At 43.7% G+C, this 22262-nt stretch overlaps 1 protein-coding gene across 1 annotated transcript in view; it reads left to right on the top strand.

Annotated features, from left to right (window-relative positions):
* ANTXR1 (ANTXR cell adhesion molecule 1) overlaps positions 1-22262 on the top strand; it is a 250777-nt gene that overhangs the window by 144281 nt on the left and 84234 nt on the right. Inside the window, exons 13-14 of the mRNA XM_017853768.1 lie at positions 1088-1183; positions 19537-19578. Of these exons, the coding sequence (XP_017709257.1) occupies positions 1088-1183; positions 19537-19578 (138 nt within the window). The remainder of the gene's footprint in view (positions 1-1087; positions 1184-19536; positions 19579-22262) is intronic.

Raw genomic sequence — 22262 nt, 5'->3', positions numbered from 1 at the left:
TCACACCACTACACTCCAACCCAAGTGAGACCCTGTCACAAAAAATATGAATAAATAATTATTTGACAATATAATGTCTACATAGTAACCGATTGCATGGTAATTCTGCAATGCATTATTTAACTTTCCCTAATTGTTAACCATTTATGTTTTCATTGTTATTATCTGTACAAACATATCTGATTATTTTCTAAAAATGGAATAGCCACTTCTATGCAGAAGGAAGCTTTTGATACCTATCACAATTTGCCCCCTGTCTCCTAGAAAGTTTTGCTGATTTGCACTGCCAGTAGCTGTAGGGAGGCAGGGTGGAGGGGACTTAGACCCGTGTTCCCAAGCGGCTTCCTTGAACCAGCAACTCAGAATGTTGATACCAAGTGGGGCCTCTGTTTGCTAAAAGCCATCTCAGTCCACAAAAACGGTGTCTAAGACTGGTCTCGCCACATTTTGAAGTGGATAAAACTGGTCCTGGATGCCTTCCTCCCTCCCTCATTCCCACATAGCCACTTGATCTGACTGTAGCCCCTTACCTCCCAGGTTCAGCAGCAGTTGTTCTGCCCCTAACCCCTGGATTCACAGACCCTACAAGGCTTTTCCCATCCCATCAGCAGGCTATAGACTTTCCATCGATAGCTTTATGAATCTGTTACATGCACTTATGTGAATGGGTTTGGGGGAGCAGGCTGAATTCAGAGTACAACGGTCCTGAGTCAGCCCAGGCAGAGACTGGGACATCAGACCCAGTGAGGAGGCTGTCACCGGGCAGGGGATAGTGTTCCAGGGCCAGATGAGCAGTCCATGTTCATGCCTGCTCTGTCTCTTATAAAGTTGGTCCTTCAGAATGTTCCTCAAAGAGAAGAACAAGGCCTCTCTGAAAAGATAAATTCATTTCCCTTGAAAATTGGCTAAACAGAGTGTGTTGCAGGGCCATGAGTCCCAGAATGATGAGTGGAGTTTCAACCATTTGCTTGGCAAATTGTGCTGCTCTCTGAGCCTTAAATCTGCATATCGATGATGGGAGTTTGGGGAGGGAAGACCACACATGGTCCCATCCCACTGCTGACCGCCTCTCTCTTGGCCCCCGCAGTCTGACGGCTCCATCCTGGCCATCGCCCTGCTGATCCTGTTCCTGCTCCTAGCCCTGGCTCTCCTCTGGTGGTTCTGGCCCCTCTGCTGCACCGTGGTAAGTGCCCCAAACTTCAGGCCATGGAAGGCGAAGGGTGACATAAAGTTCACAGACCATGAGTAGAGAGAAAGGGATTTTTAAAAAACTAAAGATGGGAGACAAATCTTGTGTTTTTTTATACAATTTATACAAAATTGATGTGAACTGACATTGATCAATGGAACCATGAGTCATCAGCAGTCAGTATGAGTTAGGGTGTAAGATTGCCAATGGCCATACCCCTTGGGTGGGGCAACTGGGGTGACCACTCTAGTTTTGGTGCTTAAGAAAGAGCCACAGGACACCATAAATGATGAGTGTTATTTGACATGTAATGAACATATATGCCTCTGTATGTACGGTACACACACATACACACACACACATTTGTTGAGTTGCCCAAGCTATACTCTTCTAAGGCCTCCCTGATCTTAGTAACTAGTCTACCTATCTGAGAAAGTGTCTCTGGCCTGACCTCTTTATTTTCAACAATAAAGAATGGCACTTACCTTTATTTCATTGATTTTAGCAACTTTTGTAGGACATACCTACTGTGTGTCCAGCACTGGGCTAAGCGCTTTGGCTACAAGATCAATAAAAACCTGCCTCCTCCCTATCATTGTCATATGGAGTCACCACACGACAATGTCTCCCCAAAATAACTTAGGGCCTGGAATAATCCACCCTGATGATAATCCCAAATGGTAAATGTCTGGCTGTCAATTTCTGTTCCCTGGATCTTAGACTGGGAAAAGTCCAAACAAAGTAATAGCCTAATAAAGAAAAAAAAACATTCCCTGTGACATGTCTATTTTTAGCCTGTGCCATGCCTTTCTGCGAATCCGTGTGTGCTGTGGAGTCCGTGAGTGTGAAGTGGCCACTGTTCCACTGCCATGGCATCTTCATTTCCTGTATTTTAGTTCTTCCATGGAAGAGCCGCAGGGTATAATAGACAGTGAGCCTCTCCAGGACAGGGACTCATCTTCATTTTCCCTCTGAAACTTCAGCATTTAGCACACAGTGTGAGGGAATTCACATCTGTGTGTACAGCTGAACTGAACCAAGGCCACAGACAGAGCACTGGGCTTGAAAAGCAAGGGGAAATGGCTTCGGATGACATGTTAAAGAGGTGGCAAATGCATGAGATGAGAGGCTCAACCAAGATGTGGACCATGTGGCAGTGACTTCTGGAAAGGGTTGAATTGCAGCAGACAAGTGTGGAAGGAGAGACCCAGGACAGGCATAAGTCTTGGGTTAATTAGTACCCTCCAGGCTGGGCTGGATTTCACTGAGATTTTAAACAGATTCTTACCAGAGCAGCTGCAAGAGTTAAATATTGTTTTAAACACTTAAGGCTACATAACCATTTTATTCTGAGGGTAAAAAATCCTAATGAGTCAGCCCGAGTCCTTTCTATGGAGATTCAAAAACAAGCACATTTTCAAGTCCAGAAAAAGAAAAGAAAAACCTTACAGTGGGTTCTTAAAGAAGAGGTGGGCAGGCCTGGTAGCAGCAGGCAGTGAACACTATTATAGTCCCTTTGATTGTTTTCTAACAGTTACCTCTGGGTGAGGACAGCTAGGACCATTAGAACAGCCAAGCAGTGCTCCACCGAATACCAGCTGTGTGACCCTGAGCAAGTTTCTTCACCTCTCTCTCAGTGTCCTCATTGGTATAATGAGGACAATAAGAGCTCCCACCTCATGGTTAGATGGTGAAGACTATAAAGGAACGTATATATATGTGCTTAGAAAGCACTTAACACACAGTAAGTGCTACAGATTATTATTATTTAGAAGTATTTTACCGTAATAGGAATCTATTATGATACTGTGTGGCATTCAGTTTATATTCTTGGGAAATATTTTCAAAATAAACCTTTTGTTATTGGAAGCAGTGTCACCCAAGGCCAAATTGAATTTTGCAATATTCAAAATATTTTTCAATGAATTTATCTGGTTAAGTCCCTGTTGCTTTGGAAGGCAGCCAAAATGTCTTAATGTGGTCTGACTTGGTAAGTCTTAAAGGATTTCTTTATGAGGGTTGATCTTAGAGATTCATTTTTCCTGTTTAGGATGTCTATTTAAGCTGCCTCCTCTCCCTCTTTCAGAAAGCTGGCTTGGGCTCCAGTGCTTGGTCTGACCCCTAAAACTACTTGCTGATCACTTGCTTTCTTGATGAGGGGTGATGCTCCGGAGCAGGGCAGGATAAGGTCATGTGTTTCCTAAACAGTATACTCAGGAATGAAGGCAAACGTGGGCCTCCCATCAGAGTTTCATTCAGAGGACACGGGGAAGTTTCTCTCCCCTAAGATACAGCACCCCTCACCACAGTCCCCAGATGAATAGAGGGCATTCTTGTAAACAATGGTCCTCAAACCTTCCTCTGTCACTCTTCCCGTGTCTACCCCAAGGGTGGGGAATGCCCCTCAACCTACTAGCAAAGCCGCATCTCAGTGCTCGAGCAAAAGCCAGAAAGCAGAAAAGACCTAAAAAACGTGGGGTATATGTCTGCCATGTGCCTTCTCCTTCCTGCTGCAATCTTTTCTTTAGGAGTGCTACTCAAAATATTTAACAACCTGCAAGGCTCCCACCCCCGCTGAGCCACGCTTTAAGCCCCAGTGGCTGGGTATGTGAAGGGGTGGGGGATGAAATCCTGCAGGGTGACTGGGTAAGAGGGCAGGCCCAGTTACTAACTACAAAGAGCAACTTTAGATGTACTGGCCAGGATGAGCAGACCAGGCACAGGGGTTACTCTCAGGCCTGGCTCTGTTCAGCATCCTCCTGCTTCCTGCTGGTCCTGTCTGGAAGAAGAAACCTGATGGGTGAGGGTGACAGATGATGCCTACCCACTGCACTTGGCCTTTCCCTAAAGACCCCACTCCCCCATTTGGGCTTCTAATGTCCAGCCAAATGGAACCTGAATTAACTTGTTGCCAGCCTGCCAGATGTAATCTACCAGTAATGACTGATGGGGAGAGAGATAACTGACCACATCTTGAATCAAAACCTTTAGTGTTTCCCAGCTTGTTCCTCAGTGTCCCCAGGCGGACCTCTGGCTTTTGAGATTCCTATTCATTGGCACAAAATACCCACCGTGAAGGGGAGAGCGGAATTGGACTGTGCACACTGGGCTTATTTACATTTTCAAATAGGTAATTCAAGGGGTTAATATTTTACCAAATAATAATAACAATAAAGCCCTGCCTCAGTTCCACAAGGGACATTTCCAGAACCCTTCAAGTCACGCCATGTCCACTCCATCTACTCATAAGTTTGGTCCAATATTATTGAAATCTCAAAATTGAACTTTAAAAAGAGGACGATTAGGAAATCTAAAACAGAAAAGGATCATTTTTTTAAAAAATTGCAATGTATTAGAAGAGTAAATGTTATTAATGGCTTGAATGTGTAGGGGGGAAAAGCCATCAGTGCATCAATGACATTATGGCACTAAAAAGTTGTAGAAAATGCAGGTATCCCTGAGAGTCTACCCTCACCCCAGCCAAGAGCCAATGCCCTGATGGGAGCCTGCAGCCCAGCTAGGGGGTAAATTTATGTACACAGAGAAAGGCCATCATATCCTGCCTAAATTTCAGCAGATAGTAAGACACTGGAGGATTCTGGTTAGTAATGGGGACTGGCTCCCCCGAATGAGAAATCTGGAGTATAGAAGAAATCCCTGTCGGGGCTCTCAGTTTCCTGACCCCATGTTGACACTCTGATAAACAACCCAATTCCCAATCTCCCCTCTGTCCCTATACCTACACCTTCCCAGTGGTATGTGTTCTCCTCTCCCGCTCCCAAGATACCAGTCACCTCAGAAGGGAGGAGCCCTGCTTGCTGACGGGGCCACTGTACCTTTATGAGGGCTTCAGCACTCATACTTTAGCAAACTGCTAACTTACCTCTACAGATAAGAGCTCCTCCCAAACTGCAACCATTTCCCTGGAGTTCCCTGTACTATCTCTGGCCCTCTCATATTCAGTAGACAACCTGCTGTTCTATCTCCATGAGAAAACGGAAGCTGTGCTGTGAGAAATCCTTGCACTCCAGCACCCTCATATGTGCATCCTCCTCCAGCATCCCTCTCCCTCCCTTTCCACTGGTGTTCTTCATTTCTTCCTTTCTCACTCGGCAAGGGTGGGGAATGCCCCTCAACCTACTAGCAAAGCTGCATCTCATGCTGGAGGAAAAGCCAGCATCCTTTCCTTTCCACTGGCTTCCTCCCTCTGCCTACAAACATATGCCAGCCACCTTTGTCCTTTAAAAAATGTGTCTGTGTTAGTCTGTCCTCATACTGCTACAAAGACATATATATCTGAGATTGGGTAATTTATAAAGAAAAGAAGTTCAATTGGCTCACAGTTCTGCAGGCTGTACAGGAAGCATAGTGGCTTCTGCCTCTGGGGAGGCCTCAGGAAGGTTCCAGTCATGGCTGACAGCAAAGGGGAAGTGTGGCATCTCACATGGTGGGAGCAGGAGGAAGAGAAGAACGAGGTGGGAGGTGCTACACACTTTTCAATAACCAGATCTCAGGAAAACTCACACACTATCACAAGAACAGCACCAAAGGGATGGTGCTAAGTCATTCATGAGAAACCCACCCCCGTGATCCAATCACCTTATGGATCAGGTGATGACTGATGGCTGCAATCAGCCAATCACCTCCCATTAGGCCTTTCTTCCAACACTGGGGATTACAACTGGATGTGAGATTTGCGTGGCAACACAGATCCAACCCATGTTAATCTCATGCCTTATTTCTCCTTCATGCTACTCTCTTCTCCCTCCCCTTCCTTTCACCCACACACTCCTTTGCAGAGCATCCACTGTCCACAATTCCTGTCATTCCCTCTTCCTCCTACTGCACCCTGAACACCATTGCCATTATTTCTCCAATCCTTCACTTGCAAAATGGAATTTCCCAGCCACTGGTCTCCATTCATTTCTCATTCTTCTTTACCTCTTTCAGCAGTAGGCACTGTCGACCTCCCTCTCCTTTAAACTGCCTCCTCCACTGGTGTCTCTTGGCTCTTCTCCTATGTCTCTGTGCAGTTTCTCCCTGTCTCCCTCATGGGTTCTCTTTCCTCTGTTTGCCAATTGTTCTCCAGGGTTGCCTTCCACCCTCTTCTCTAACACCTTGTCCCTAGTCAATGTCACCAGCTCCCACAACTTCAACTACTTAATGTGTTTACCCATCACTGGCCTTGGCTCCAGAGGACCAGCCCACATTAAAGGGACCAATGGACATCTCAAATGCAGGCATCTCACCCTCAATATACCCCCCGCTAAACTCTTCACATTACCCCCTAAACCTGCTTTTCATCAGCGGATGTGCCATTGTCCTCCAGGCTGCCCAAACTAGGGACTGCAGAGCAACCGTTGATGTCTTCTTTGGCCGCTCCTTGTCTTATCTCACTTTGGAGCTTCCTACAGCACATCCTTTCCCACACCTCATCTTATCTCACATCTGTCCACACTCTCTACCCCAGCACAGTCACAGTGCCTGTCACTCAGTAGTTGCTTAAGAAATATTTGTGGAATGAAAGAATGAATACCATTGTCTTACTCTAGGATTCCACATCTCCCACCTGAATTATTTCAGCAATTTCCTAACTGCTCTTTTAGTCTTTCTCACTTTTGTTAGAGAGACTTTTCATTTTTAAAAAAGGCAGCCAGATGATGAGCCTACTCACTACCCTGCCTAGAATCCTCTTGAGTGTTCAGCAGCTGTAAAACAGAGTTCCCATTCCTTGGTGTGGCATGTGTAGGGCTTTTCCATCCTGGCCCCACTTCTCCAGCCTCACTTCTTACCTTCCCGTCCTGTGCATAGTCTCCCTTGGCACCCGTGCCTGCTTCTTTCATAGCACTGATCATGCTGTGAAAATTGTCTGTTTGCTTGTCTGTCTTCCACACCTTACACACCCATTTTTTTCTCATCTCTGGCTTCCCTCATCCTTTGTGGGCTGCCTGATGAAGCTGTTGGAAGCCAAGGCTGTAGGTCCCCAGAGCATAATACAGTGCCTGGCTCAAAGCTGCTGTTCAGTGTATCTCAAAGTTCATTAGCAGCCAAGTGGATGGAGGATCAGCTGTGGGCACACTCTACTCTTTGGGGCTCCTTAAACCTACCAGGTACTTCCTTATCATGATCTTTTTGCTCATATTATTTCCTCTTGCTGAAATAGTTTCACCTTCTTTGTCTTCTCTATAAACAATTCTTCCTTCAAAGTCCAGCTCGCTGTTCACTCCATTTCAGTAGCATCCTGCGCACCTTTTCCTCACCTGGGGAGGATCAGCCGCTATCCCACTTGGTTTCCATGGCATTTTTCTCACACCTCTATTAGAGCATTTGCTCATTCTATCACAAGTATTTATGTATATATCTCTCACTGTACAGACAGTCCCCAACTTATGGTGGTTCAACTTAGAATTTTTCGACTTCGTAATGGTATGAAAGCTGTGCGCATTCAATAGAAAACATACTTGAAGTACCCATACAACCATTCTGTTTTTCACTTTCAGTATAGTATTCAATAAATTATGAGATAGTCAATATTTTATTATAAAATAGGCTTTGTGTTATCTATTTTGCCCAAGTTTAGACCGATGTCATTGTTCTGAGCACATTTAAGTTTGACTAGGTAGGCTAAGCCATGATGTTCACTAGGTTAGCTGTATTAAATGCATGTTCAACTTATGACATGTTCAACTTACAATGGGTTTAATCTGGACATAGTCCCATCATACATCAAGGAGAATCTGTACCATGAACTCCTCCATGGCGAGGAGAAACTAGTCACAGGAACTAATCCCAAAATAGAGTACAGTGCCTAGTACATATTATAATTTGTGTATTTTCCAAATCAAACTAAAAAGCTAAGTCTTCTTAGGGGAAGAGTGTTAGATACAGAAGGAGCCCACAGACCTATGGAACTGTAATGAGTGGTTGTTTCATGGGGGTTTGTATTATTCTATTTCATGACTTACATGTACGTTATATGCAATATTTTGTATGTCTCTAATATTATATAACAAAGGACATTTAAATCAGTTTCTTAAATAAAATCCTAGAAATATGTCTATTTTATTGGGAGGTTAATGGTATATGAGAAACCCCAAGTGAAAAGATCTTAGCATATTTTGCAAAATGAAAAAGTTCTGGGCAGCGCACAGTGACTCACACCTATAATCCCAACACTGTGGAAGTGCCGAGGCAGGAGGATCACTGGAGCCCTAGAGTTTGAGACTAGCCTAGGCAACATGGTGAGACAGTGTCTCTATTTAAAGAAATAAAGTTCTGGAAATTAGTTGCATAATTATGTGAATATATGTAATACTACTAAACTGTACACTTAAAAATAATTAAGATAATAAGTTTTATATGAAGTGCTTTTAACCACAATCAAAAAGAAAAAATATCTTGCTTTTAAAGCTGCAATTTTTCTGCAATCCAGCTAGTTAAACCACCACACTATTTAGGTCAAATCAAATCACTGTATTTCTGTTCAAATAATGGCAACTTTTTTTCAGTGTATTGGCAGAGGCTCATGTCCATGCATTCAGAATTTCTTTCTATATAAACAAAATTATGTTCTCCCTGTCTTGTTTTCAGTGACCTTGTTGGTATCTTAAGAACAGCTTTTAAAGAATTATGTAACAGATCATGTTTAATTCACTTAATTGAATTTCAAGGATAGTTCAACAAATAAGCCCACTGGACATCTCCAATGACAAATTGCAAAGGACAAAAATTAATCAAGAACTTGATATGCCTTAAATGGAAATAAAAATAAGGCATTAAAATAATGTTCTTCACACCATTAAGAATAACATTTAATTTGTGGGGCCAGACAACCCAGGCCTAACATCACCAAAAGGATTTTGGTTTAATAAAAACACAACTGAGACAGGCAACTTCTGACGCTGGCATCTTGGGCCTAATACTGATTGTGCTTTCTTGATCGTGTTCCAGCCTCCACCCATTCCCATCTGGACATGCCTCACGCTACAGCTGACAAGATTATTTCTCATTAGCACACAGAGCTCTGCCATGACCTGCCCTCACCTCCGGGGGGCAGGTACACCACACACCTTACACACCCATTTTTTTCTCATCTCTGGCTTCCCTCATCCTTTGTGGGCTGCCTGATAACCCCAACCGCCATGCTTATGCCTGCCGGTGAAATGGAAAGAGGCGAGTTGCTGTTAGAGTCGACTAGGTTTCAATGCCCCATCTTCCTCTACCAGTTAAAGGATTAGTCCAGTCCTTTAACCTTAATTTCCCCATGTGAAAACTAGAAAATTGGAACCATATTGTCTCTAAGGCTGCTTCTTCATATTCGTACCTTCTCTAAGTGAATCTGTTTCTCCCTTTCAAGATTCCCTGGTCTGTGGTTCTCAAACTGGTTACATATTGAAACCACCTGAGGACTTTTTATGTGATACAAGTACTCAGGGGTAGCATTTCCAAACTGTATCAGGGCAATCATACCCCGCAAGTACGAATAGGTGCACTGCAGAACAAGAGGTATTTAGACAGTGAGCTTGAAAGACATCCTTAAACTAAGTTGAATCACTGTCTTTACTGCGAGACTTCTCAGAGTCATTAATAGGATAATTTGCATGTGACTCTTCAAATTTATTTTGACCCTAGAACTCTTCCTTGGCCTGTCACTACCTGTACTCTCCCAAACACCTATTAACATACTGACATCTGGAAGGACGCTAGTATTCTGCCAAATACTATTTGAGAAACACAGTCCTAGAGAATGCTGAAGCAGCTAAAAGAGCAGGTTCCTGGATCCTAAGGTGCAGCCTCTTTCCTGCCCTCCCTGGAGGCTATATCAATATCAATAAGCTCGGACATCTTGTGAACATCATCAACTCACCCTTGTTCCCTCTGTGCCCTGTTCAGATCCCGCTGACACTGCTAGTGTTTAAAATCAGCTTTCCCGTAACCCAGGCAGAGACCAGAGGTTCCTCCTCCAAGCCTCAGGGAATCTGAATTCATGGATTTATTTTGCTGTTTCACTTCACAGAGTTTTGCAGTGACACTGGCATATCATCTGATGGAGAATATGCACAAAGCCATTCTCTCACATTACCATGTGAGTCCCTTAGGCCCTATCGACTAATGGTAAAGTCCCTGCTGCAACTCTCACTTTAGATAGTGATGAATTAGGCCTTTTAAATAGTCTGTCTTAAGGGAGATGAGATGAGAGACCAAAATTCATTTGAAATTTGAGTTCCAAATTGGAGAAGAAAAAAGTTGACCTTATTTCTTTGAAAATTTCTAGTACCACATTCCATATTAACACCCTTGGTACCATCCTTTGCTAAACTTTTACAGTACAAAATTACTGGATTCAGGCATTCCTTGGCCAGCATTAACCCACCCCAGTCAGTCATGAGGTCTCTATTCAATTGATGCTGTCTGTACAGTGGAAAGATTCCTTTATCCACCATTGACTAGCATCTCATCTCTCCTGGATGTTTTTCATATCAAGATGCCTAGTTTCCCTTGGTTTCTTGATTTCAATTAAAAGAATACTTACAAGGTTTGGGAGCCAGAACAAAAGGCTAGAATGTAAAAAGGGTCAGAGCAAGCATCCCCTTCTAGCTGTGATATTAAAACCCTTGTTAGGTGGCTTTTCAGATCTGGATTGGCATTTCTTCTAAACATAACTCTGTTCTGATGGCTTCTCATGCAGAATTTAAAAGGCCCAGGGGGGCAGCAGTTGAGTTGGCTTAAAGAGGTCACCCAGAAGTCCCCCAGGACATACAATGTTTTAAATCAAAGGCTTCAAAAAAGACCTTTGTCATCTAAATACAGGCACATTTATTTGAGCTAACCTCTGAGCATGCAGGAAGTCATCATTTGTGGAAAAAAAAAAAAATCCATTACTATTGACTGACTATGCAGCAGACTCCACAGCAAAACAAAACAAAACAAAATTCCTGGATAAAATATAATAGAAGTTGCTTTAAATGCATAGCCAGGCTCATGAGAAAATAGGAGACATTTCCAGGGCCCAAATAAAGCAAGATCTGGAAATCAGATGGTCAGCTGACCCTAAAGCAGTGGGTTCCTGCCTGAGGTTTTTTATCTCAGTAACCTAGATGTTTGGCTTAATAGCCTTTCACGGGCCAATAAAAGTTTGGGAGTTGAAATTGAGTCTTCTGGCCGGGCGCGGTGGCTCAAGCCTGTAATCCCAGCACTTTGGGAGGCTGAGGCGGGCAGATCACGAGGTCAGGAGATCGAGACCATCCTGGCTAACATGGTGAAACCCCATCTCTACTAAAAAATACAAAAAACTAGCCAGGCGAGGTGGCAGGCGCCTGTAGTCCCAGCTACTCAGGAGGCTGAAGCAGGAGAATGGCGTAAACCCGGGAGGCAGAGCTTGCAGTGAGCCGAGATTCAGCCACTGCACTCCAGCCTGGGCGACAGAGCGAGACTCCATCTCAAAAAAAAAAAAAGAAATTGAGTCTTCTGCCTAAAGCTGCCTACAGCCTTGAGTGAAAGATGGGCTATGGGTTTGATGTGGATATGTATGTTTGTGTCCCTAAGAATTCATAACCTCTGAGAGGTCTAGAGTTCAAACTTACACTACTTGAGGTTTTGTAAATTGCAAGCTAAGAAAAAGTTTGGAAATGCTTAGGGATCTGCAAGAGGAAACCCGAAACCTCTGGCAGGTTCATCCCTCAACCCAGGCCTCATAGAATTCCCATAGGTAAATGCCTACTACACATGAGCTCACAATCCCAAATTACCAAAAACCCAAGGAATATTATTTATTACTTGGGCCCTTGGGATTTTATGATACACATGGAAAGCACAAAAGACCAGAAAAAGGATGAGGAAGTCAGTCCCTGTCAGCACTATTCCCTTTGCTCTGTCCAAAGTTAACAATAATTGTTAAATAGCAGATACACTGAAAATTCTCTGTGTATCACCACTTCTCCTATAACATGAAGTGTGTTCCTGAATATATGACTTGCATTATTAAATTTTGGCCCATGAAAATAATAGGACTAATGGGGGAAATGGATCCAGAGCAGAACGTTCAAAACTGTGCCATCTTACAAGATAATATATTAGGTTGGCGCAAAAGTAATTGCAGTTTTTGTCATTGAAAGGAATGACAAAACCACAATTACTTTTGCGCCAACCTAATGCTAAAAAAGAATAATCAACTCAATAAAAATGCCACCGTTTTAAACACCTTAAATTCTTAATAAAAGATACTTCAGTAAATATGGCTCTTTACCTTGATTTTTTAAAATAAACAGGTGAAGTTTCTTAGTGGACGTGAGTCTGATGTAGCACTGTGGCTTTGAGCTACAGAGATGAGACGGAAGGAAGGACATTCTTAGGGCGAAGTGTCACAACACAAAGGAGGATGGCTGTGACTCAGTGTCATGTTATTCCTTCTGCACTGGCTTAAAATAGAATTTCAGCTTTTGTTGTGTTGCCAGGTTCCTCTTTTCATTTAAAAAAAAAAAAAAGTGATTTGTGTGGTTTCAAATAAGACCGAAAACCATGAAAGTACTATTCTGCCGCTCTCGGCATTACTGCCTTTTCTTCACTCCATCACACATGCCTCTAATCCCCTCTTAAGCAAATGGTGGCTCCTGTGAGTTCCGTTCTCCTTTCTCTGGTTTTTCAGCATGGTCTCTGAGGAAGCTCATTTGGGTTTCTTTATGCCCATTGCTCTCACAGTATCTCATCTTCTCTTATCTCTTTACAAACATCTCCTGCACAGGCTGAAGGCTTTCCTCCCTCATTCAACCCCTGCATTTTTTGAACCAGGACACACACTCCTATGGACAATGCTATGTAAAAGGTTTTTATGAGGAAAAGTACACGCATTCCAGAACGCCATACATGCTGGCCTTGCACAAGGACACACCTAAGTGAGCAAGCACATGAGGTATGCCTGGTTTCTGCATATTCCTCCCCAGGCCCCTACTGGCGGCTGTGCAGCATTTTCATATTCATCTGATGTTACTCAGTGGCGCCAAATACTGTCACCTCACACTTTTAAATGTCTAGTGGTTAACGTTATGTGAAGTTTACTATGAAGAAAAAAAGACTAAAAATAGACCTTACCTTCCCCTTTACCTTGTGAAAATCAGATTTTGAGCTAGCACAGTTTTGCAGTTTAGTGATTTTATTGCGCGGTTTACCTACCACATATGAACAGTCCCATGTTACATATCTATGTTGGAACAAAACAGACTGTGCATGTAGTTTTCAAATTTTCAGAAAGTCTTCTTAGAAATGAATTTGGGATACAAAACTGGAAAATGGAGTCTGTAATCACATGGCAAATGAATTTACATGGAAGCCTGGGTTAGGGGATGCAAATGGATATAGGTGGTGCCTAATAAGGTGGCATAATTAACCATAAGGCCAATCCATGACTCTGATTAGATTCCCATGATGCAGTGCATCCAAGCTTCACAACCCGCTCTTGGCAGTTGGGACTTTCAGCAGCTTAACTACTGAAGAAACATTTATATGGAGGGTGAAGAGACCAGAATTGAATCTTGTAACACGTATTAAGTGCTTATTTGAGAGGCAAGGAAGTTTATTATAATCAGAAATGCTTCCTTTATCCCTCCCTTTTCAGGAACACACACTCATTTATTCCAGAAATAGTGGCCAAGTAACAAACACTGAACTGTGTGTCAGGAGATAAGTATGCCCATGTCTTCAAGAGCTTAGAGCCCAGTGCAGAAGACAGAGGAACAAACACAGTTCAGTGAGTTTATTGCTAACAGTGCAGACAGAGAGCGATACGATCCATGTCCCTAACTCCCAGGGAGCCATCTGGCTGGGACTGTTTCAGGGCTGGATCCAGAAATCCAGGCCATGCCAGCCTTGTATGCAGATAACCACAAATTCACATCAGTGGAAGCCAAGGAGTACCTGCATGCAGAGCTGAAAATTTACTCCAGAAATAATTCTATGTCTTCCCCCACACAGGACAGGGGAGGCAATGGAGAGCCCAGAGTTCCTGACAATGGAGCAGGGACACCATAATTTTTGGAATGAAACAGCTTCGATGCTGGTATTTCCAATCAGTTATAAGCAAGTGTCAACAGAGCACTCATGGGAATGTCTAACTTGAAGCTAAACATAGCCCCTGCGTATCTAATAGAGGTATAGGGCTCCTAGAAATAAGCTAATTCATCGTTCTCAAAGTGCAGTCCCTAGACCAGCAGGTACCCTGTCAGAAACACTGGTGCCCCTCCCCATACCCACTAATGAGGAACTCAGGGGTGTACCCCAGAAAGCTGTGTTTTAAGAAGCCCTCCAGGTGATTCTGATACTCAATAAAGTTTGAAACCACTGAGCTAATTAAAATTAGAGGACAAGGGCTTCATTTTGTTAATAAAGGTATTATCTGAAGCTGCTCTCTTGGACTTTGTCTAGACAGCAGAGATGTCTATGTGTCAAGGAAGTGGCTCCTTTGCAGCAAGAGACCAGCCTTTCAGCACAGAGGACTTGCAGGAAGTGCCCTGCATTCAGCTCATGCAAAAAGAACACTGAGACACAAAATACAACTTAAGAAGAAAAGGATCAAAAACCAGTCCCCTGTTTTGTTCCACTTCTCATCCATGACATGAGCATTTGTCGACAATAAGCCTGTCTGTACAACTTACCCTATTAACCAGTCCCTGTCACAGTGTGAGTAGACAAGAAAGATGAGGAGGAGAGGTGTGAAGCTGTGGTGGAGGATTTCTCAACAAGGTGACAGAGACAAAATAGGGGGCCACGAGGAATCACTAGGCCTGGCATCCTTTTGCTGCTAGAGCAGCATGTGGGCCTGATTTGCGGCTTCAAATGGAATGTCTAGTGAGCCAGCACAGCCATCATCTGGGAGGTAGGAAAGGTGCCCATGTTGAAAACTGGAATGATAGCATCCTGTGTTCCACTGCACAAGACTGTAACAGTAGAGTTAGCAAGTGGCAAACACAGCGGCAAGGATCAAAGCCTACACACTAGGAATCAAACTTCAATACTTCTAGAGAAAAAAGAAAAGCAATATAAACTCATCAGGTGCTTTATTTCACCTTAACAATTTATAAAAGCAATTTACAAAACCATTTATAAAAATAAAATGAATTGTTAGAGAGAACTTTATAGAGACCCAAATGGTTGAACTTAATTCATAAAACCAAAATAGTTCAACTTCCCAGGCGTCAAACAGGCCCTGGGCACACGTGATCTTTCTACCATATTCGTACTATGCTGACTGCATCTCCACATCTTCCATCATTACCATTTCCAACAGCCAAACTCAGGGGTGCACATAAGAACTGGAATTTATTTGATTCAATGAGAAGCTGTCAATAACATTTCAATTTGATCAGATTCTACCTGGTCTTTTCTGACTTTCCTTTATCTATGCAATGATCATCATCAAATCTGGCCCTACCTCGTATCAGCCTGAACAGAGATGGATAAAGTCAGAATTAATGTCACTGGTAAGAGAGGAGAGGAGATGCATCTCCCAACACACAGCAGTTTCAAGAAATTCTCAGATATCAGAGAAACACCAATAGAATTCAGGCGTTTCATATTCCATCTCATTTTTCCCATCCCCTTTATCTCACCCATCCAACTCTTAGTGCAAAAGGGACTCTAGGGCAGCTATCCCAAGGAGGCAAATGGTCACTTTCTGCTTCTCTAAAATACCCAGTCTAAAGGTGGTAGTAAGTGGGGAAGTGGTGCTGACCTGCAGAGTAGAAATATGAAAAGTGTTCTCAGATTTATTCCCATACTACCAGTTCTTCCATGTTATGCTTATGTTAATTGGAGAATTTTTGTTTAAAATATTTTATTAATGATCTTTCAACCTTATCCATCTTCTTTGTCCCTCTTAACGAGGAAGGTGCAAAAGAGCCCACCCAAAACCAAGAGGATGCCCACATAACCTGAAAAAAGGAGAGTGGGCCAAACCGAGCCTGAGCTTAGAAGCTGATTCTAGCTTGCATTCTAGTTGGAAATAGAGGCTTTCTAGTTGTGCTGGTTGGAAACAATTATGCAATTTGCCTTTCAATTATGATTCAAAGTGCTACAGAAAACAAACATGGCGGGAGCCCACAAAGAGGACCTTGTCCTTTCTGTGAGATTCCCAGGAGAGGTGCATTTACTGGAGATCTGTTTGATAAGTAGGTGTTCACTGGGGAATGTGCAGGGCTGTGGATTGAGGGTGGAGGAAGTAGTGAGCATTTGGGCAGAAGATACTGCACTTGAGAAGTAGCAGAGCATGTGGAAGGAACGGAAAGGTGCCCAGGAGACTGGAGTACAGAAAGTGAAGGAGAGAGATGCAGTGGGAGAGAAGTGAGGCCACATCATGTGGGCCTTGTGGGACATGGGAACAGTTTGCATTTTATCCTATAAGCCATGGGAAGCCATTAGCAGGGGTGCACTGGTTTTAAGTACTGAAGCAACCATAGAGATGTCTATTTTTAAGGCGACTCTGTGTGTGGCCGTGTTGCCCTGGTGCTGCAGGCGACAGAGCAATGCAGGCTTTTGCCCAAGCTACTCCTCCAGGCAACACAGACTCTGGCCCTGAGGGGAATGGGGTGGTCTGAGAGAATTGACATGTCCCTGTGCTCAGAGCACTCCTTTGGGTGGCCCATGTGCTGGTTTTGGCACAAGGATTTGGCCCACTCACAGACAGCCTATCCAACTTCACTGCTTGGAATTCTCATCCCTGACTCCAAGCTTAGCCTATCTAGATCATACTTTAAAAAGCTGTCCTGCCATCCTGTGGTGAGCTGCACCCTGCTCCCCAGGGGCAAGCTGCTGGTGCATGGGCTTGAAGCAATGAGAAGACTTCCTGCCCATTCCTGCTGAACATAACCAGATGCCCAGCCAATGAGACCAGGTTGGAGGTACTTAATTCCTGTTTACCTGAACAGAGTGGCATTTTTTTCCAGAAGCTCAGGTGGCCAACTTATAGAGTGTCAATGTGAAATCTGGATCATAAACCAGCCCCTCTTTATCAATATTTAATAAGTCATGTATTTTAGCATTGTGTTTTGGGTTCCTTAGGGTCTGGCACATTGCAGGATATAGAATAGATATTCAATTAATACTTAATACATTAAATTAAACAGCAACCATATTGATGGGTTGGTCTGAGTGTTGAGCCACCTGGAACCGCATTCCCTGGCCAGTGTCATAACTGACACACGTGTGGCCAGGCATACTGCTACTGACTCCCCCAAAACCCTTGGCCACTGTCAGAACACCAGCCTCCTATCTCACTCAGTTCATGAAGTGCTGGCCCCTTGGCATGTCTGGAAGCCACTATGCAAAGGCGTTTAGTATATGCATCGGGGAGGGGTATGAAAGATGTCATCGAGGTAAGAGACACAGACAACAAGAAAGGGAAAGGAGAGTACTAATAGCATGCAGCATCTACTGAGCAGCTACTCGCTACCAGATGCTTAACACACATGATCACTCAGACAGTGGAGCTCAGGCAGGTTAAGGGACTCGTCAAATCCTGACAGTCAGGAGAAAGCAGGTCTGGGATTCACAGATAACATCTATGCGGTGCTTAGCTCATAGCACCGTGTAGACAAAAGCCCTCTACTCAGCACCAAACCTCTTCACACCCAGGGGCCTTGCCACTTATGCTGCCCTCTCAACATCTGTCTCTTCCCAAACATCCTGTTCCCCCTCTCACTCCCCTCCCTACCCCTGCCCCAGGAGAACAGATGCATTCCAGATCTTGGTCCCCAGATCCTCACCCCTCCCTCCAGTTTCCAGACATTTCCTGCTGTAAAGTAATTTACTGCTTCTGGGATGATGGGAAATCAGTCCTGGGCAGTAGTGATCCTCCCCAGAGATTTCCTTAAGGAACTCTGAGCCAGGGTTGAGTGGGTGAGCACAATCATGGCTTTGCATTTTCCAGAGACCTTCACTAGGCGTCTCACAGCAGCCAGGAAGTGGAGGCAGATGAAATGAGAGTTTGAAACCCCTGGAGGCCTTCACTTCTGCCTCTTCAATTAATTGAATACCGTACTTTCAGAGGACTGGAGTCTTGGGACACCGGCTAAGGTTAACAGAACATGCAGTGGGAAGCCTACCTCCTCATGCAGAGATGATGTTACAGATAATGGTAGGGTGGGTAACAACATGGGGATTGGAGCCCTAACAAGGTCCCAGAATAATCATCAAACCAGAGGAGACATGTTCTGAGTAGGGAGAGGTAAAGACGTGCTTGCTGCCAGCTGAGCATCCTGTCCTGCAGTCAGAGGCTGGCTCCCCAACTGGAAGAAGAAAGAATGGGTCCTGTGGGCACTGCCCGAACACCCATCTACAAAGTCAGCGCCTGGTGTTAAGGCATCAAGAGATAGGGAATGAGCTTCACATTTTCCAGAAGTCCTCTAAGTAAAAGGACTGAGTAGAGGACCCATACTTCTGATAATAAGTTTGGGGTGAGAGTAGGAAGCCCTCCAAGGGACAGAGTGGAATTATAGTAGATAATTGCCAAATGCCATGTAAGAGACTCTAAATCCATTTAACGGTAAGGGCTTTCCTTTTATGACAGAGGGGTACAAGTTGGGGTCAAGAGGGAGGAGGGGCTGCTCACTGGCCCCAGCTGTCCCTGCCCTATCCTTATCCCATGTGTCATCATTCTCTCATGGGTTAGACGGTCTCCCAATTACTTGCCCATCCAGAGTTTCCACATGTCTCTCTTCAGCCCCAAAGATGGGACAGTCAGAATCTTATAACATTGTTAGTTAAAGCTTTGTGCCCTGTGCCCTAAGTGTCAGTGCCCTAAAAGAAATCCCTGGACACTCCTTTGCTGCCTCTGTTGGGAATCGGTCTGCCTGAGCAGCACATCCACCCTGCAGAGGCACCCATGAGGACCAGTGACAGCCAAAGGACTGCCAGCAGCCTGAGTGGGGTCCACGCTTGATGCATCCCTAAAGCACCGTCTTAACTTCCATCATGTGACAATTCTTTGTTAAATGTGTAGATGGTTGGATAGATGGATGAATAATCTGATAGGTGAATGACTAGGTGAATAAATGAGTGAATAAGTTTGCATGATAGCTATCTGGGGTAGGAAATGAAACTGTTACCTGCGGAACATTTATTTCTCTATATAAAAACACAAAAGACGCAATTTTGACTGGAACCCTCAGCCTGAGTCATATGCTAACTAGCAGAGCTACTCTGTCCAGAAAGACACCTCATGGCACTGATTAAGTTCGACTTGCTGGGGCCATTGCCATGGTAATTATGGCAGCACCACCACAATACCTCCTGACCACAGGTCTCTTAGAAGGAAGGTAGCCAGCGATTTTTCACTGACCTGTTCTCTGTTTTCTTTTCAGATTATCAAGGAGGTCCCTCCACCCCCTGCTGAGGAGAGTGAGGTAAGTGACCACAGCAGGATGGCGGCAGGTGGGCCGGGTGGCAGAGTGGGGTGGAGAGCTGGCTGGGCAGCTGGACACTTAGCCCCCTACGGAGCAGAGCTAAGTCAGGCCCAAAGAATTTAATATACCTGCCTGTGAAGCAGAAGGGAGGAAAGTCTCTGGCCTTTCCTAACCAGGGATGAACAAGAAACTGAACTAAATTGCCAGAAAAGACAATGGATTTTGGAGGTTTTCCTCCCTGCAGAGATAAAATTTGAGACGTAAACAAATGTTTTTATCAATACAGTTATTTGCAGCTTTGAGACACTGACTTTTCCTCTCAAACAAACCCTAAGATTCTCTTCTCCCTACAGAGACTTAATGCTTTATGTGTGTAGATCAGGCACAATTTGCTGCATTCTCCAATCATTGGCTCTAGGAATAGCCTGATGCCAAATACTTCATTTTTCTTTAATTTAAAAACAATATTATCTAAAGATTTGCCAGGCAGTAATGAAAATATGCTGGAGAGGGATATGTTAATATCCTGGCCTTCCTCTCAAATCCTCATCATCTAAAGAAAAAAATTCTTGGACTCTACCACTGAATTGGCCAGTAAGCAGTTCTGATGCAAGGGTGGCCTGGGGTAGATTACAGTGGAGGCATTAAAGGCTAAAGAGTGTCTATCAAGTGGCTTAGCTAATCTGATCACTCTCAGTACAGCTGGAGTCTCTAGAAGTAACACCCACCAATTCAGAAGCCAGGGTTACATATCTAAACACTCAATGAGACCAAAAGATATGTTGATAAGGTTTCAAGTTATTGTCCTCAATCCCTAAGGTCTGTTGTGTGCAAATCAAGTGCCAGTTCCTCACCCTTCCCCTTCCAATGCCTCTGTCAAGTTTCCTACATACAGAAAGAGTAATGATTAAATTAAAACTTCCATGTGGCTCTTATATCCTGAACCATATGCATGTAAGCCAAGGGATTTAATAGCTGCAATCAATTAAAGCACATCTTGTTGGAATGCTAACTTTCTGCCCAGAAATCAAGGGAGGAAATTACATTGCTGTGCAAAGAAGGAGAAAAAAACCTTTTTTACATACATAAAAACCTTTCCTTAATCCTTCAAGAGAAAGTACCGTGGCTAGTTCCACGACTGCAGTTGGCTTTGTTTCTGTTGTGTGCAGCCATCTCTTAGACTTCCAGAACATAAAAAATAAAATAGAGCAAGGAGCTCCCTTATTAGGACCGCTTTGTTTGCCCGGAGACAAAGAACGTTCCCTCCCTTGTTGTGTTCAGTTAGAGGGGTTGTGGCTCTTTCTTTCGGCTCCTGCTCTGCGTTTGCCTTTAGAAGGTGACGTGGCAGCCGTAGTGGCCAAAGTGCACCTGGGGATGTAGGTGTAAGATTGGGCTCTGACTTACCCCAGATCCAACATCTAGCCTAGGGTTTCACACGCAGTACAAGCTCAGCGGGGACTTTTAGGATGAAGGACCCAGCAACACAATTTCGGAGCCAAATGAAAAAGCCCAAAGTAGAAAACCATCTAGGAAGAATAGCTAAAAGCAAGGAAGAGAAGTAGTTGAGTTTTTTCAGTTTCGTAAAAGTTGTAGAAAGCTGACTTTATTTCCCAAACAGAATGACAACCTCAGAATGCTTGAATCTAAAGGGTTATGTTAGGCTTAAAAGAGTTTTTGGGCTGAAGCTTCCTCACCTGTCCCCTGTCACTCTAACAAAGGGATAACTCACGTGAACACCTGCAGTTCATTATACTTGGCCAGACCTGGACTGGACAGATGACTAGTACATTTCATTTGCTGATGAGAAACAAAACATTCCCTTCCTGGAGCCTAGACCCTCTCCCCTCCTTCATTTACCTTTGAAACACTCTGACGTAATCATTCAATATGATGTCAGAAGTAAATCAAGAAACTACCCAAACTGGAGACCTAGGCAATAAAAATTTAAACATTGTACTTTTTAGCATCAGGCACTTTTAGCACGTGTACTGGCCCTGTGAGTTAGTCTGCCTAATCTCCTTCCTGATGTATTTTGGCAGAAAAATAAAATAAAAGAACAACAAGAAGAAAGAAAGAAATCCCACAGAAACAGATAACCTAACATAGCCCGTGCAAAGTATTTTATACAATGCTCTGAAAATCATAGTCTCAATCTAGACAGTCTTTTCCTCTAGTACCCTGTATTCAAATTCCAGTGTCTAACACTCAATAGATAACTATATGACATCAAACACTCTCTGCCATATATATGAAGACGTTCAGTATTATTTATGCAAACTTTCATCAGTTCTATAAGTATCATATTCTGAGCATGTCTACTATTTAAATAGCTAAACTTAGAGAATGAAGATAACTTTATAATAAGCTCTCAGTGACCTTTTTTTTTATTTTTTATTTTTACTATACTTTAAGTTCTAGGGTACATATGCATAACGTGCAGGTTTGTTATATATGTATACTTGTGCCATGTTGGTGTGCTGCACCCATCAACTCGTCAGCACCCCTCAATTCATCATTTATATCAGGTATAATTCCCAATGCAATCCCTCCCCCCTCCCCCCTCCCCATGATAGGCCCCGGTGTGTGATGTTCCCCTTCCCGAGTCCAAGTGATCTCATTGTTCAGTTCCCACCTATGAGTGAGAACATGCGGTGTTTGGTTTTCTGTTCTTGTGATAGTTTGCT

Source organism: Rhinopithecus bieti, unplaced genomic scaffold, assembly GCF_001698545.2.
Source record: "Rhinopithecus bieti isolate Rb0 unplaced genomic scaffold, ASM169854v2 scaffold_36315, whole genome shotgun sequence".
Taxonomy (NCBI): domain Eukaryota; kingdom Metazoa; phylum Chordata; class Mammalia; order Primates; family Cercopithecidae; genus Rhinopithecus; species Rhinopithecus bieti.
This window is presented reverse-complemented; position numbering and strand designations above follow the sequence as displayed.